At 42.6% G+C, this 15,846-nt stretch overlaps 3 protein-coding genes and 4 long non-coding RNA genes across 9 annotated transcripts in view; 2 read left to right on the plus strand and 5 right to left on the minus strand.

The window, feature by feature from the left end:
* The window catches only part of LOC124345738 (CUB and sushi domain-containing protein 2-like), a 36,959-nt gene extending 27,686 nt beyond the window's left edge, over window positions 1-9,273 (minus strand). For 2 of the 3 annotated variants that reach the window (XM_046798326.1, XM_046798327.1), the window contains exons 1-4: window positions 9,080-9,272; window positions 8,662-8,974; window positions 8,386-8,582; window positions 8,084-8,302 (exon numbers count right to left, since the gene is read on the minus strand). In XM_046798326.1, the coding sequence (XP_046654282.1) occupies window positions 8,084-8,302; window positions 8,386-8,582; window positions 8,662-8,974; window positions 9,080-9,139 (789 nt within the window). In that variant the 5' untranslated portion in view covers window positions 9,140-9,272. Of the gene's footprint in view, window positions 1-8,083; window positions 8,303-8,385; window positions 8,583-8,661; window positions 8,975-9,079 lie in introns of all 3 variants that reach the window. The other variant, XR_006919792.1, reaches the window with a different exon arrangement.
* Window positions 146-6,670, minus strand: LOC124348780 (salivary glue protein Sgs-3-like). The gene is made up of 11 exons (XM_046799058.1): window positions 6,297-6,670; window positions 6,063-6,222; window positions 5,918-5,989; window positions 5,609-5,756; window positions 4,063-4,330; window positions 3,858-3,995; window positions 3,449-3,775; window positions 1,598-1,652; window positions 556-737; window positions 273-443; window positions 146-202 (listed from the first exon to the last, which is right to left on the minus strand). The coding sequence occupies exons 6-11, from the start codon at window positions 3,912-3,914 to the stop codon at window positions 158-160; spliced, it is 837 nt and encodes a 278-aa protein (XP_046655014.1). The 5' UTR covers window positions 3,915-3,995; window positions 4,063-4,330; window positions 5,609-5,756; window positions 5,918-5,989; window positions 6,063-6,222; window positions 6,297-6,670; the 3' UTR covers window positions 146-157.
* On the plus strand, window positions 4,925-5,530 carry LOC124350819. Its single transcript, XR_006921123.1, has 2 exons — window positions 4,925-5,013; window positions 5,253-5,530. It is a non-coding gene; the product is annotated as an uncharacterized LOC124350819 (long non-coding RNA).
* A 635-nt stretch (window positions 9,274-9,908) lies between the features above and the next one.
* Window positions 9,909-11,313, plus strand: LOC124350654. The gene is made up of 3 exons (XR_006921082.1): window positions 9,909-10,045; window positions 10,630-10,751; window positions 10,827-11,313. It is a non-coding gene; the product is annotated as an uncharacterized LOC124350654 (long non-coding RNA).
* On the minus strand, window positions 10,260-10,735 carry LOC124350850. The gene is made up of 3 exons (XR_006921169.1): window positions 10,643-10,735; window positions 10,429-10,543; window positions 10,260-10,350 (listed from the first exon to the last, which is right to left on the minus strand). It is a non-coding gene; the product is annotated as an uncharacterized LOC124350850 (long non-coding RNA).
* Window positions 11,314-11,877: 564 nt separating the features above from the next.
* Window positions 11,878-13,258, minus strand: LOC124351053. Its single transcript, XR_006921344.1, has 6 exons — window positions 13,163-13,258; window positions 12,929-13,092; window positions 12,817-12,850; window positions 12,489-12,670; window positions 12,204-12,370; window positions 11,878-12,117 (listed from the first exon to the last, which is right to left on the minus strand). It is a non-coding gene; the product is annotated as an uncharacterized LOC124351053 (long non-coding RNA).
* Window positions 13,259-13,705: 447 nt separating this feature from the next.
* Window positions 13,706-14,408, minus strand: LOC124333683 (salivary glue protein Sgs-3-like). Its single transcript, XM_046788990.1, has 2 exons — window positions 14,352-14,408; window positions 13,706-14,239 (listed from the first exon to the last, which is right to left on the minus strand). Exons 1-2 carry the CDS (start codon window positions 14,406-14,408, stop codon window positions 13,706-13,708), a joined length of 591 nt encoding a protein of 196 aa, XP_046644946.1.
* Between the last annotated feature and the right edge of the window lie 1,438 nt (window positions 14,409-15,846).

The raw sequence follows: 15,846 nt of genomic DNA on the forward strand, positions 1-15,846 counted from the left end.
GATATGCGGTTGTTGTTTCAGTTTGTTTTGGTGAAGTTGCTGCGTGGGTTGTCTGCTCTGGGCTGGTTGTGGTGGGTTCGCCACTTGTGGTTGATGATTGGAATATTGTCCATGGCGTCGACGATTCAGCGGCTACAATCGCCGTTGTTGTTGCTTTTTAAGCTGTAGTCATAGTTGATGTACTTGTTGTGTCGCCTTCATCCTGCTCAAGAGGGAAAAAATGGAAACGGCCGTTTATGAACCAATATAATTTTTAAATGTTAAGTTCATACCGTGACAGCAGTGTAAGTCGCCTGCCAATTATATGTTGTTGTGGTTATAGTTTTAGTATTAGCGCCAAAGACAAAGAATTCTAAACCCATTATGTTTTCGGTTGAGGTGACTACGGCAGGAGTCGTACTTCCGTTTGCACGGAACAACAAAGTCGTGCTTTGTTCGGATACCTGCCAAATCAAACAAGTAATGACATCATTCCACCGAAATATGGTGAAATAAAGTCATTAGCTTTCCAAGAATCAAAGAATAACATCATCGACTATTTGATGGATTGCTTACAGTGACGTAGTCACCACTCGCCAAATTGAAGGCGGTGAATTCCAACCGGATTTTCTTTCCTACTGGCACGATAATGGTGACATTGCATTGCCTGAACTCATTCCCGTAGTTGGCGGGGAAGTTGGGAGACTGGACAACACCACTGCCCGCTGACGTCACGTTGGTGCACATATTTTCGCAGGCTTTTGGCGTCCGCAAATGAAATCGACAGACGCGTAGATTCACGCGACAAATAGACAAATTCAAAATAATTTCGATCATTAGATATTTTGTACCGTTTGAAAAAAAATAAGAAAATGAATAGGCGTTACCTGGTGGATACAACATGGAACAAGAACTCCCTTGGCTCTGTCGCGGGTAAGAAAATGAAAAGTCTGAAACTGGAAAATATTACAGGAATTGTTTAAGCAAATGAAATTTACCGTCACAGAGAAAGTCGCCTGCCAATTGTATATGGCGCTGTTGGGTTTAGTACTGTCATCACAGATAAAGTCAATGTACATTGAGTTGATGGTTGCGGGGACTAGGTCGGGAATTGTGTTGCCGGTTGTATAAGGCAATAGAGACGTGAAATCATCGTAAACCTGAGAAAACAAACCAATTTGCAAAACCGCATCAAGAAGGAACAAAATGTTTCGATTTCTTTTCCTTACCTGAACATTGGCTTTGTCAGTCTCCACATTGAAGGTGGTGAATTTCAATTGGATCATCCATCCTTCCGGCGCGGAAATGGTGACAAGGCAAACCCTGGAAGAATTCCCGTAGTCGCCGGGGAAGTTGGGAGACTGGAGGACACCTCCCCCAGACGTCAGATCGGTGCACATAGTTCCGCACGCTTCGCTCCCGCAAACGATTTGTACAGTCGATTGATTAAACGAGTCAAATTTCGATTCATTACACTTTTGAACATCCAATTTATGAGACAAACGTTGACGTCACGTTGGTGCACATGTTTCCTCAGGCTTTGATACGTATAGATTCACGTGTTGCCGTCAGTCATATTGAAATCAAATTAATACGACAATCAAATTGTGCGCCATACCTGGATCATCAACGGAGCAATTAAAAAGAACCGGCGATGGGGTTGTTGTTGTCGTCCACAGCGTCGATGATGAGGCGGCATCAGATGGTGTGGTCGATGGAATTGATGTTGTTGTTGTTGTCTCCACTTGCGTCGTTGATGATGGAGTCGATGTTGTTGTCTGCCCCTCGCTTGTCGTTTCCGTTGTTGGCGAAGAGGTTGACTGTGTTGTTGCTTCTGCTGTCGTGGCTGGTGAAGTTGAACTTGTTAAATTTGCTTCCTCTGTGCTGGTAGTGGTGGGGTCTTTGGTTGTTGTTGACAAGGAAACTGTCGTTGTCTCTGCCGGCTTGCTTGACCTGATTCCGTGAAAGAAATTGATTTTGATGGCGTTGCCATTGCAGACGCTGTTCTAATGGGCGAAGGTTACGTTGTTGTTGATGTTGCGGAGGTTGTTGGTTCGCTGCTGGCGGTGGCTGGGACTGCTGTTGTCGCTGCTGCTGTGCTTGGTGTCGTTGAGGAGACGAAACTCGACGGAAATGATGTCGTGGATGAAAATGCCGATGTTGTTGTGTCCGCTCCATCCTGTTGAGAAAAAAGAATTCAGAAAATGAAATCAGAAACTCAATTTAACTTTGAATGTGAGCTGTTGGTAACCGTGGAAGTGCTTGGCGCAGTCGATGTTGTTGTCTGTTCTGCGCTTGTGGTTGATGTTGCCCAAGTTGTGGGTGAAGTTGTTGACTGAGGCGTTGTTTCTGTCGTCGCGACTGGTGTTGTTGTAGAGGTGGTTTCCTCTGCGCTGTTCGTGGTTGCCGTTGGCTGGGTTGTTTCCATTGTTGTTGTGACAGCAGAGGACGTTGTTGGTGGAGATGTGGTTGTGGAAGTTGTCTGCTCTGGGTTGGTAGTTGTTGAGGCATTTGTTGTCGTTGACGTTGAAGGTTTGGTGGTTGTGGTGGTTGGTACTAGCGTTGATGTAGTTCTGGTTGTTGAGTATGAGCTCAAGGTGCTGCTGGACTTTGTGCTGGATGTCGAAGGTTTGGTCGATGTGGTCCCAGCAGTTGTTTTCTTCGTTGTTGTTGTGGTTATTGGTTTAGTCGTCAAAACAGTTGATGCCTTTGTCGTTGTTGGTCTCGGACTGGAAGTTGTCTTGACGGTTGTTGTCCTCGATGTTGTCGTCGGCTTGAGGGTTGTTGTCGTTTTGGACGACGGAGTCGTTCCTGCGGTTGGTCTGCCTGCCGATGTTGTCTTGGTTGTTGGTTTGGCCGTCGTTGACGTCGTGGCAGGTTTAGCGGACGTCGTTTTGACGGTGGTACTGCTGGAGGGTTTGACGGTTGTCGTCCAGGTGATGGGCTTGGTGGTCGTTGTCTTTAATGTAGTTGTTGGTATAGCGGTTGTTTTCTTGGACGTTGATGTGGTTGTTTGCCGGTCAGTTGTCTTTGACGTTACAGGCTTGGCGGAAGTTGTTGTCCTAAAAGTTGACGTTGTTGTTTTGAGAGTTGTTTTGGACGATGTTGCCGTTCTTGCGGTTGTTCTGACTGACGTTGTTGTCTTGGCAGTTGTTGGTTTGGCCGTTGCTGTAGTCGTGGCAGGTTTGGTTGACGTCGTTCTGACGATGGTTGTTGAGGACGAGCGCTGGGTGCTGCTGGATTTTGGGCTGGTTGTCGAAGGATTGGTCGACGTGGTTCCAGCAGTTGTTTTCTTGGTTGTTGCTGTGGTTTTTGGTTTAGTTGTCGAAACAGTCGATGGCTTCGACTTTATTGTGCTCGGACTGGAAGTTGTTGTCGTCGGCTTGAGGGTTGTTGTCGTTTTGGACGATGTCGTCGTTCCTGCGGTTGTTTTCCATAACGTTGTTGTCTTGGCAGTTGTTGTAGTCGTGGCAGGTTTGGTGGACGTTGTTCTGACGGTGGTACTGCTGGAGGGTTTGACGGTTGTTGTCGAGGTGATGGGCTTGGTTGTTTTTGTCTTGGTTGATGTTGTGGTAGTTGGTTTAGTGGTTGTTGTTTTGAAAGTTGTCGGCTTGCTGGTTGGAGTAGTCTCAGCGGTTGTTTTCTTGAAAGTGGTTGTGGTTGTTGGTAGGCTAGTTGTCTTTGAGGTTACAAGCTTGGCGGAAGTTGTTGTCCTCGCAGTCGACTTTGTTGTTGTCTCTGCAGTTGTCGTTGGTTTCTGGGTGGTTGTGGCAACTGGTTTGGGTTTATGGGCCTCCTGTTTCGTGCATCATAGATCAACATTTTCAATTTCTAAAGCAGAAATGGATTAGAACGAGAAATAGACAAAAACAACTTACCACGGCCACAGCCAGGCAAACGACAACCAGAAGGAAGAGAATCGGAAATAACTTCATTTTCTATCTAGGAGATGTGGTGGGTGGTTATGAATCCAACGCCGAAACGGGTCGTCTTTTTTATACACGCGCCGCAATTGTCTGTATCGATAATTAAAGTAGCGTCAGTTCAACTATCGATTCAAATGAAACCGGACAACAACTCAACTGAATCTCTCGCCACCCGTTTTGGGCTATACAAGTCGTGACACGTAGTCAAATTTCTCCCATTGGCCAAAAGATATTCCCATCGACACAATAGTGGCGTCCTGGAGAGGTGTTAAAAAATGGATCGAATGTAGGCCACCAACTGCAACAACATCTGCCTGACTGGGAGCGTGCGCACGCAACTGAAGGGTCTTTCTAGTCCAGTGAAACAGACGGAGTCGCACATGTTCCGGTGAGGGCGTCGAACGCGACGCATTTTTCAATTTTCTCTGTACAAAACAAAAAACAAACAAATAAATAAATACAAAATTGAATCAGCAGGTAGGACAGCATTTGACATACGATCGTAACGGTGCGGACGTATTTCTACTTTAATTTGCCTCATTCGTTACTAGCGCAATTGATTTGAAGAGCATCCACGATGTGAACTTGTCAAATCAAATCATCCACGGGATAATCAATCAATCAACTGAATTTCAATTTTGACCCATGAAACAGTTAAGTCATAAGGGAAAGGTGGAGGAGGAAGGCGAGGAGATTAATTTCTAAAAATCTGGTCGTGGAAAATAGAAAAAAGACGCAGGCGATTAGTGCGCCTGGATTAATCGAGTCTACATGTCAGAGTAATGGTATATGTTAATAGAATGAAATCAAATTAACTACAGTTCACTCATCATTTAGGAGAGAAAAAGGCATTTCATTCGTTTGATAGAAATATGGCTAAAATGCTGGGATAGAAATAAAATAGAAAAACAGGCGCAGGTGGTTGGTGCGCCTGGGTGATTAATTAACACAGCGGAGCATCGCCCGTACAGGTTTATGGACGTTGCAAGTATATGGGATAGCGTTTCACTTGGAAATGACTCGGCACGCAACGACAGACTGTGTGACAATATTCGACAAATATTCAACAGGTTACAGTCGCACGCGGGACGCGGAGTTATTTCAATAAGTAAGTAGGAATTGAATTGCATTTGATTGTAAAGCATTTGAAAAATGGACGGAATGGGAAAGCCTTCCCTACTTCCATATTTTGAACTGAAAGGTATCTTAGAGTTTAGTGCAGATCTCAAATTATTTGACGTAATTAAATAATCTAAGCCATTGATAGGACAAATGTTTTGCCTCTTATCTTTGGTGGGTGAATCAAACCAAACCTCGAGATATTTACCTAATGCATTCCATAATTAGATGGCTCGGCTGCAACCAGTAATGATTGAGAAATAAATTTACCCATATTCTAAAATGGCAACTACTAGCTACCACCTGTGGCGGTGATACACGAACACGAACAGTGACGGACCGATGTCACTTTTCAAATTGGACTCGCTTCATCATGTCCGTAACTCGTCGGTGTTCCGGCTTTTGTCTTTTTCATTGCATTTGTGTTTTAAAGGCTATATTTCCATTCTAATGTTGTTCGGCGAGAGGTAAAATAAACTACAGCCACATAGCCCAATCCGAATGAATACACAAAGCCCTTCCTTGGTGTCATTTTGTGTCTAATAACGATAGGAAATGTCTTTTTTTTTTAATCTTGAAAATACCTCAGTTTGGTCGATTGGTCCAGGAAGAAACTGGCCCGAGGATCAGAGGGGACGAATTGATCGTTATACTTGCCATGGCTCTATCTTCCGCCGAGGTAAAGTGGCAGATCGGCGAAAAGGTTTGGGCCAAGTTGTCATGTATAATCATCTGTGTAGAACCAAAACGGAATCAATAAAGAGATCAGCATTAGGGATATTGAAAGGAAGTAGTCAAGTAGGCTTATTTGAAAGGATCGCTGGGACTATAGGACTGAACCCAATAAAACGGTTGATTTTTTATTTTAAAATAGCTCGATTATACATAAATACCTGATGTGTAAAAACATTAAATTCAAGAAATGAAATCCAGGTTTTCAACTGGAATGTGGAGGACCTTCCCAACTTTGAAAAAGTGAAAATGAAAGAATATCTCTGAATCGATTGGAAAAGAAGTGATGTGACATGTTATACTTACGTAGAAATCTGCCATTTGATTTGACTGCAGCTGATTAGGGGGAAGGTTTAATAGAATGACAGCACATCAACTGATGTTGAATGAATAGGCGCTTAATCTCCTAACTTGCACGAACTAATCAACACTTAAAATCCTAAAACAAAGGTATGTTTGACGTGTCCTAGAAATGAGCAAGAAAATTGGAAATTAATAAACCTGGATGTACCTTAGAGCCTACAGCAATCACAGACTTACCATATCAACTAGTGGAATAAACTCCTACATATTATTTCCACGCAATGCCCCTAATCCATTTCACCAACAAAAACAACCTTTTTTGAAACTGAATGAGTCCATGTTCTCCAAGGAGTAGGGATGGAGAATTTATCGACCAAAAAAAAAGATTTCAGTATAACTATAAGCTTAATTGCTAAACTTTTCTTCAAAGAGATTCATTTGAATAAATGTTGACTTACTTTTGACTAATATCCTCTGTTCTTCTACACATCTATAGAATCTATTTCTTCATTGCAGTGCAGCAGTTGCTTCTTTAGTTCTTTCTTATGGCGCCATTGGCATAATTTTTCTTTGGGAGTTTTGGCATGGCCTACTCTATGGTTAAGGCCTGTAGACTTGTATCCACTGCCATGAAGGCAAGAGGCGTGGCCAAATTCCCTAACCCTGTCCCTGTGAGAGCCAATCAGGCGAAAAATGGAGGTTACAACTTCGCCATCTGGTGTTTTAAGATGTAAATTTCGTTTTCTAACCATATTTTAATTGATTGAAGCAGAGCCATCTATAACTCTGATAGCAAATCGTTTTATTACCCGTCATCAGAATTTGCGTTTCATTGCAGCTTAAAATCCGCTTTCGATACACAAAATGTTTTACCGAAGATCCGGATTTCAATAGAAATGCAGAAACGGAAGAATTTCACTCCAGCTTCTATACTAAAATGGACAGAATTCGATTCTTACAAAAACTTTGTCAGACTCCAACAAATGTTGGAGTCTGACAAAGAAAAAAAACATGACTTTCTCTTAATCTTTTTATTGAATGCCGATGTTACAAAGGGTACAAGATGAAAATAAAAAATAAAATGACTACATTTCGTTGAGATCATAAATGACTCTCACCGATGTTGGTCCAAATGATGCGCGCATTCTTATTCGATAGACGAATTCAATTTTAATATTACTCCCTACTGATTTTGATTCGTCGGTAGGCTAAATGGTCACACACAAAAAACATTTTTCTAAAAGGCCAAGGGTCGAATTGGTCGGTCAGCCGTGAATGAAGTCAACTGGGGGTTGCAGCTTTCATTATGGCACTACCTTGTAATTCGCTTGCCAACCGGCTGGCCTGAAACGCATCGGTAGACCGACATTATTTCTATCCGTATTGAAAACGACTGCCATTTGGTTGGTCGTGACGGTCGTAAACGGAGCAGGGGGTAGGACGTAACCGTTGAGAGAGTCCGCTAGAATCGTCCCGTTGGGAGCCATTCCGTCATAAATCTACAAAAGATACAAACAATTTCAGTTTTAAAAACAAAGACAAAACCCCCGAAATATTCCCCCCAAAACAAAAGATTAAATCAACTTGCAGTGATTGTGTCTTTATTCTTTTCCACGACGAATTTATTGATGAATGTCAGTTTTATTTTCCTGCCCGGCGGGGCCTTGATCGTGTAGAGGCAGTTGATGTACGCATCACTGGAATTGTACACTCCGTAGTCGTCGGGGAAGTTGAGAGACTGGATCGTCCCGCTCTTGGACGTCAGAGGCGTACAAGTCCCGCAAGCTGCATATGCCCATCAATCGAAAATGGAAGAAAGTGAAATGGCAATATCGGGCGTGATTGATTATTTGACGAAAATTGATTTTACGTGATTGCGAGACTGTGGTAGTAGCTACAGCAGTGCAGGTCACGGTAGATGGGACGGTAGTCGTGGTCGATTGGGTCGTGGGGTTGACGGTGGTAGTAGGACTTGGCTGTGTCGACGATGTTGTTGCTGTTGTGGTGGTTGTTGGCTCTGGGACTTTGGTTGTTGTTGTCGCTGCGCTTATCGGCACTATCGTGTAATTCGCTTGCCAACCGGCTGGCCTGAAACGAAACGGTAGACCGACATTATTTTTATCCGTCTTGAAACTGACCACCATTTGGTTAGTCGTGACGGTCGTAAACGGAGCAGGGGGTAGGACGTAACCGGTGAGAGAGTCCGCTAGAATCGTTCCGTTGGGAGCCATTCCGTCATAAATCTACAAAAGATACAGAAAATAAAAAGTTAATAATTTTTAACAAACTCTCCAAATACCCCCCCACAAATATGAAATCAACTTGCAGTGATAAAGTCATTATTCTGATCCACGACGAATTTATTGATGAATGTCAGTTTTATTTTCCTGCCCGGTGAGGCCGTGATCGTGTAGAGGCAGTTGATGTACGAGATATTAGGAAAGTACACGCCGTAGTCGTTTGGGAAGTGAAGTGACTCGATCGTTCCGTTCGTTGACGACAGCGGCGTACAAGTCCCGCAAGCTGTATGCCCAAATCGAAAATTGAGAAAGTGAAATGGCAATATCGGGCGTGATTGATTATTTTACGAAAATTATGTTACGTGATTCAGATATTGCGGAATTGGCTACAGCAGTGCAGGTTACGGTAGGTGGGGCGGTAGTCGTGGTCGTTGGGTTGACGGTGGTAGTAGGACTTGGCCGTGTCGTCGATGTTGTTGCTGTTGTCGAGGTGGTTGGCTGGCTGGTGGTCGTTGTCGTCGCGGTGGTTTTCTTGGGTTTTCTTGTTTTTATTGGCCGGACTGTTGTCGTCGTGACAGGAGTTGTTGTCGTTCTCACAGTGGACGTGGTTGTTGTCGTCCTAATAGGGGGTCCGGGGGGTCCGGGAGGTTTGGGAGGTCCAGGTGGTGGGGCCAACTGAATTGTGCATTAGACGTGCATAGAAGTACGTATAGATATTTGCAGTCAAAGAGAGGCTAATAATGATTGAAACTCAAACGAGAAAGAGTAAAAACAACTTACCCCAGCAGCGACGGCCAAACAGACGACAGCCAAAAGGAAGACAATCAGAAACAACTTCATTTTCTATTTAGGAGATGGTGGAGGTTTGTAAATCCAACGTCGAATGGGTCGTCTTTTATACCCCCTACATTTTTCTGTATCGATATTTAATGCAGCCGTCAGTTTACCTATCGATTCAAACAGGAGAAAAAGGATGGTCGTTAGAAACAGTTGGGTTTATCGTGCCACGTTGATAGCAATTGGCCACTGAAATGGCGACACGTAGCCGAAAAAACCAAACAAAACAACTCTTCTTCTTCTGATTGGTGGACAAGGGAATCCACAATGAGAGACTACACCCATCATCAGGTGCATAGTAGAGCATCTGTGTTCCAATTTATGCTGGCCAAGATTATCAGACCCGTGCTGATTCACACTGTCCTTGGTCATAGAAAAAAGTATAGAACTCACATGTCTGGGGTGCCCAGGATCGAATTCGTCCTCGTTTAAAGCCACCTAGCCCAATTGAAAACGGATGCACATGTTTGAATGACGACACTCAATGAACGAACCGGATCCAAAACAGACCAGCCCGGATCCGCGTTGGCAAAAAAGAAACGAGGCCACAGCCGTTGTTCGTAGTTTTCGTTTGTCTAGAAACCTGCTGCTTCTACATTGTTTTCTATGGAAACAAAAACAAGGTGGAATGACGCACACGGCTGTGTTACGCTCGGGTAATTAATTAACTCATCTCCTCTTCGCAACTGCATCCCCCCTTTCCACCGACACCACCCTCCCTCCCGTCTACCATTGGTTTGCCAACACGTTGCGTGTGTGCGAGTGACTGGTTGCCTTTAACTGACTGCTCCAAGAGAAAAAAAAAACAATATTTTGAGGTATGACAGTAGTCAACAGAAATCGGTCGGCTTCAGGCGCAGACTTTCAGGCAACCATTTCGTCGCAGTTATTTGTCAACGCTTGGAAAAGGTTAGTCAAAATCTGTTGTCTTTAATTCTGAAATTCCGTTTTCAATTAAAATGCTCTTTTACTTTGGCTATGAATTAAATAACTATTTGGCGAAACTCACAATACGGTGAGGAATGCTCGGCTAGAACTGTAAGACATAGACTTGAAATTTAAGAAGCGAATAAACTGAACAATATATTTACCCATTTTCTAAAGTCGTCAATTAACTGCGTGTCCAGCATCTGTCGGAAGTTGCGATTCCACCTGAACGATATTGGGTGGCTGCGCTCGATTTGAATTTGTCGAAAGGCTCAATGGTCCTTTTCCTGCAGTCGGATGAAATTTTTTTTTAAGGAAAGTCAAGGTTTAGATAAAATGATTAAAAATCTATCAACGTGTCTTACTTTTAGAATAAGGCTTTTGCCAAATGTTTGAGGTATCTGTATAGCTTGGTAGTAATAAAGCTGTTGTCCTTTTCATTGGATTTGTGTTTAAATCTTTTGCATAGCTCATCCCAATCTGTGAAATTAACAGTATACAGTAAAATGTTAAAATAACCATTTTTTTAAAAAGAACTTTGTTTGATTAAAACATTTCCAACAAAGATAGAAAATTTACTTGTGGCTGCTTTATTGGCGCCAACAATGAAGAGTCTTCGAGTTCTCACTCCCAGGAGGTGGGGAGCTATTTTAGACCCAGTCCATATCGTTGAACTGGACAGAATAAGGTATGTCATCCAGCTCACATCTGACATCCTGTTGCAGCATTAGTGACTTTACGTTAAAGTACTTCTTTCTTGCAGAATGCCTGTTGTTTCCAGTGTGGTCCATCTAGTCTATGCCAAAACAAAAAGGAAATAAGCCAAAGCCAATCAGTTAATATGGCCACAGTGGTGGTTTATCTCACTACTGAAATCAAAAATTTCAAAATTACAAGCCCATGTTGAACAAAACAGGAGCTTTGAGAAAAATTCGATTCTATCATAATGAACCTTTTTCTATTTTGATATTCACTATGTTTTTCAAAAAGGTTTAATTTTAATTCGCAGAACACAAGTTTTAACGCATTTATAAGAGTGTTCAGTGTTGGCGATCTTTCGCTTTTGAAGTTTTGACTTTTGATATGCAACAATTCGTCTGCTCTTGTTGCCAGATTTCAAACGAATAATTCGCATTTTGTAGAGAATAATTTTTTTCCCCTTGAAAATTGACATGCCATGACATAATGAAATGATTCGTAATTATCTCTTATCTTGTTGAAACAAAACTATATTTTTCATTAGTACAGTTTTCGTTTTTAGTTTTCGATCCTGTCTGATCCTAATCAGGAGAATCTGCATCCACATCCACAAATAACAGGGTGGCCGGCCGACAAAGTAAAGTCGATGCCGCTCGCGATCCTAGTATGGTCGTCTGCTGCATCAAATGCTTGGGCAAATGTCGTTCTCTCCTGAATTCTTGTCCAGTAACAAACTGCTGAACATTGTCGCTTAATAAAGCCGAAACACTTTCCAACGACCAATGAACAAAACTTCTTGGGCAACAGATGATCCAAATATGCACGAACGCCAAACCACACGTCAACTCTTATGTCTGTAGCTACAACAACGGCAATAAAGAAGGAAAAGGGGAACCTTAACGACAAGTTACAAAATTGAAAATTCTATTTGAGTAAATATTTAGGGTGGCTCCTTTGGACCGCCAACACAATGTCACGGGAGAGCGGATGCGGAACGGTTCGCCTCTATTGGTTAAATAAACCAGTTAATTTGGTAAAACCGTAAAATTAATAAGGTGATGGGAAGTGGTTAAAACGAAAGTTTATCTAACAGTTAGGGACTAAATATGTTTATTAAATTTTTGCCAATTGATAATAAAACAGTTGAAAAATATTTGAAATCACTTCGCTATGTGTTAATAAAGCACAGCGAGTGTCGATAACGGAATTATGCTGATTAGTGTTGTGACTACAGTTGAAGGAAGTTTGTTAATAATCTGTAAATAGTTGGTTGAATTATGACTTTAGATTCGCGTCGATCAAACGAGAAGCAAAGCCATTTATTTTCTCGTCGTTGTTGTTTTCGTTGCATCACCCTGCTCAAGAATTATAAAGAAAATGGAATAAGTATTAACGGCGTTTGAAGTTAAAATTTCATGTCGATGTGTGAAGCCCAACATACCGTCACACAGCAGTGTAAGTCGCCCGCCAATTGTAAGTTGCGGTGGTGGGTTTAGTACTGCCATCGGCAACAAACTGCAGATACATGATGTTTGCGGTTGAGACGTCTACTGCAGGAATTTCGTTGCCGGATAAAAAGGGCGATAGAATTGTGCTTCTGTCGTAAACCTGACAAAGTCAAACAATCAGTTAATATGTCATCATTCCACCGATTAATGAAATACAATCATAACAATCTAAATCTGAAGTACAAAGTATGAATGGACTTTTTGCATTATATACTTACAGCGATACGGTCACCACTCGCCAAATTGACAGTAGTGAATGTCAACTGGATTCTCTTTCCTGCTGGCACGACAATGGTGACTGTACAATCCCTGTTATCATTCCCGTAGTCGCCAGGGAAGTTGGGAGACTGGACGACACCAGTTCCGTTTGACGTCACATTGGTGCACATAGATCCGCAGGCTTTTGGCGTCCGCAAAAGATTCACGAGGCATAATGAGACCAAAATAAAATTATTTCGTTGCTGTTATAGCACATAATTTTAACCGTTTGAAAAACAGAAATTGGATTTCAAATGATTCCATCGAATGGTGAATGGGCGTTATTACCTGGATCAAGAACGGAACAAGAACTCCCTTGGCTCTGTTATAGAAAATATGAAAATGGGAGATCGTTTGAAACTAGACAATAATATCGCAGGAAAATTAAATGAAAAGGTACCGAGACAGAGAAAGTCGCCTGCCAGTTGTATATGGCCGTGCTGGGTTTAGAACTGTCAGCGCATCCAAAGCCGCGATGACCATCGAGTCGGTTGTTGTGGGCACTAGGGCAGGAATTGTGTCGCCGGTTGTTGGAGGCAATAAGTCATTCCGACCATCGTCAACCTGAGAATCAAGCCAATTTGGATCAATCACAGCACATCAAATACACTGAAATTCCATGTCTTTTCCTCACAACAACAATGGCTTTGTCCGTCTCCAAATTGAAGGTGGTGAATTTCAGTTGGATCATCCATCCTTCCGGCGCGGAAATGGTGACAAGGCAAACCCTGGAAGAATTCCCGTAGTCGCCGGGGTAGTTGGGAGACTGGACGACACCTCCCGTTGACGTCAGATTGGTGCACATATATCCACACGCTTCGCTCCCGCAATGGATTTGTTTACAGTCGAAAGAGCCAAATTTCGATGCCTTAGACATTTGAACTGAAAGTTGGTGCGGCAATCAAAATGCATGCGTTACCTGGATCGGAAACCGAACAATTAAAAAGAACCGGTGGAGGAATTGTTGTTGTCGTCCGTAGCGTCGTCGTGCCGGATGATCTAGTGGCCGATGATAATGTCGATGTCAATGTGTCTGTTTGACGCTGTTGTGAAAAAAATAAAATAATAATAATTGAAAATCGAATCAGAAACTCAATTAAACGTTCAATCTATTCTGAGCTGTGGGAAACCTTGGAAGTTGTTGGTGCAGCTGTTGCCCTGGCGGTGGTGGGCGGTACTAAAGTCGATGTTGTAAAGGCCTTGGGTGTTGTTGAGGATGAGCGCTGGGTGCTGCTGGATTTTGGGCTGGTTGTCGAAGGGATGCCCGGCGTGATCCCAGCAGTTGTTGTTTTCTTTGGTGTGGTTGTTGGTTTAGTCGTCGAAACAGTTGATGCCTTTGTCGTTGTTGTTCTCGGACTGGAAGTTGTCCTCGATGTTCGTCGGCTCGTCGGCTCGTCGGCTTAATGGTTGTTGTTGTCTTGGCAGTTGTTGTTGTCGTGGCAGGTTTGGTGGACGTCGTTTTGACGGTGGTACTAGTGGACGGTTTGGTAGTTGTCTTCGAGGTGATGGGCTTGGTGGTCGTTTTCTTGGATGTTGTTGTTTTGGACGTTGTTGTAGTAGTTTTCTTGACGGTTGTCGTAGATGGTGTTGTAGTAGTTGGTTTAAGAGTTGTCTTGGATGTTGTCGTAGGTTTAACCGACGAGGTTGTCGTCCGCGCAGTTGTCTTGGTGGTCGCCGTCGAAGCTGTTGGTTTCTTGGTTGTTTGGGCCTCCTGTTTCGTCCCACATCAAATTTAACAGCAGTGCGCCACATTATGTAGAATTACAAATGGAGACATCAAAAAATAATTCAATTTAAAAGGAGAAATGTAAAAAACAACTTACTGAGACGATAGCCAGGCAGACGACAACCACAAAGAAGAGAATCGGAAGCGATTGCATTTTCTATCTATAGGAGATTGTGTGGAGAGTAGAATTGAATCAACGAAATGGGTCGACTTTTTATACACCCGCTGCATTTTTCTAGATCGATAATTTAAGTAGCCGTCAGTTCAACTATCGATTCAAATGAAATAGGACAACTCACCTGAATCTCGTCACCCGTTTTGGGATGCACGTCGTCGTGTCACGTAGTCGAATTCCTGCCATTGGTCGAAATATTTTCTGTTATCTCTAATAAAAGGCGTTGCAGTTTACGTGTTCAAAGTGGGTGGATGCGGCGCATGTAACCCCATGCAACAACTACCTGCCTGCCTGGGACGGTGTGCACGCAACTGCAGGGCCTTTGCAATCCAGATGAACAGACGGAGTTGCAGGTGTTCCGGTAAGGGACGTCGAATTTTTCCATTTTGCTCTGTCCTGTTTGGAGCTGGACGGTTTTCAAATTAAAAATCAGCTGCGTAGAGAGACACCATTGTCCCATGGTACCTAGTCTTCTATCCATTGCCTTTCAAATCATGAAATAATCAATTACAATTATATACACACTTTTCAAAATTGCATAAAATTTCATTTACTCAATGTTAATTAGGTGGGAGTTTATAGATATTTTTCTTTTGGTAGAAGAATCAAATCTCACCTGACGGTATTCACAAACTGTTGAAAATAATAAACGGCCACCACGACGAAACTGTTGACCCTCACCTAGCACCAACCCGGCTAGACGACCAACACAAATGTTGGCATGAGTTGAGATAAAAGCATAGACGGAAATGGATTGGAAACTCTTCTTGAATACCATTGCAATAACGGCCCTTTATTGGTTCTGATTAGAAATCTATTGGGACTATAATTAGAGCGAACAGGGCGGATCCATCCAGTGCTGCTATTGACCATGGTGAAAGATAAAGATAAGATAATAAAGAAGCTAGTTTTGGCTATGAAAAAAAAAAAAACAAAAAAAAAAAACAAGGGCAAATGACGCACATAGCCATTTCGCTCGGATAAATGAACTAACTCATCTCAGCGTAGATTCATCCCACCCATACCACCACCCTCTCGTTATCATTGGATTGCCACTCACTCACACCAGTTATTGCTCGAAAAAAAAAAAAAAAAAAACAAGCGACAGGTGTGACAGTAGTCGACAGAAAACGGTCGGCTACAGGCGCAGACTTTTCGACAACCGGACATACTATTTTTGTGAACACTTGAAAATGGTTAGTAAATCTTTTCCCTTTTTGTGAAATTCCGTTTTCAATTGAAATGGATCTAAAGTTAAGTCATTTCTTTAAAAAAAAATGCAAACTGACAAATAATTAGGGATTGGGTCTTATTATTCTCCTTGGATAATGAATAAAATAAAATAAAATATACCTGGTGATATTCACAATCCGATAGTTATATGGCTAGAACTATTTCAATGCACGGACGGACGGGA

This window comes from Daphnia pulicaria, chromosome 1 (genome assembly GCF_021234035.1).
Source record: "Daphnia pulicaria isolate SC F1-1A chromosome 1, SC_F0-13Bv2, whole genome shotgun sequence".
Taxonomy (NCBI): Eukaryota; Metazoa; Arthropoda; class Branchiopoda; order Diplostraca; family Daphniidae; genus Daphnia; species Daphnia pulicaria.

Bases quoted from the DNA above. Each gene is read 5' to 3' on its own strand.
- LOC124348780 (XM_046799058.1), bottom strand. From the start codon at position 3,914: ATGAAGTTATTTCCGATTCTCTTCCTTCTGGTTGTCGTTTGCCTGGCT. The intron at 3,776-3,857 runs GTAAGTTGTTTT...TGCACGAAACAG, and splicing joins TTTGCCTGGCTGTGGCCGTG to GAGGCCCATAAACCCAAACC. The intron at 1,653-3,448 runs ACGACTACAACA...TCGACGCTGTGG, and splicing joins CAACGTCCACCAAACCTGCC to ACGACAACAACAACCCCATC.
- LOC124333683 (XM_046788990.1), bottom strand. From the start codon at position 14,408: ATGCAATCGCTTCCGATTCTCTTCTTTGTGGTTGTCGTCTGCCTGGCT. The intron at 14,240-14,351 runs GTAAGTTGTTTT...GGGACGAAACAG, and splicing joins TCTGCCTGGCTATCGTCTCA to GAGGCCCAAACAACCAAGAA.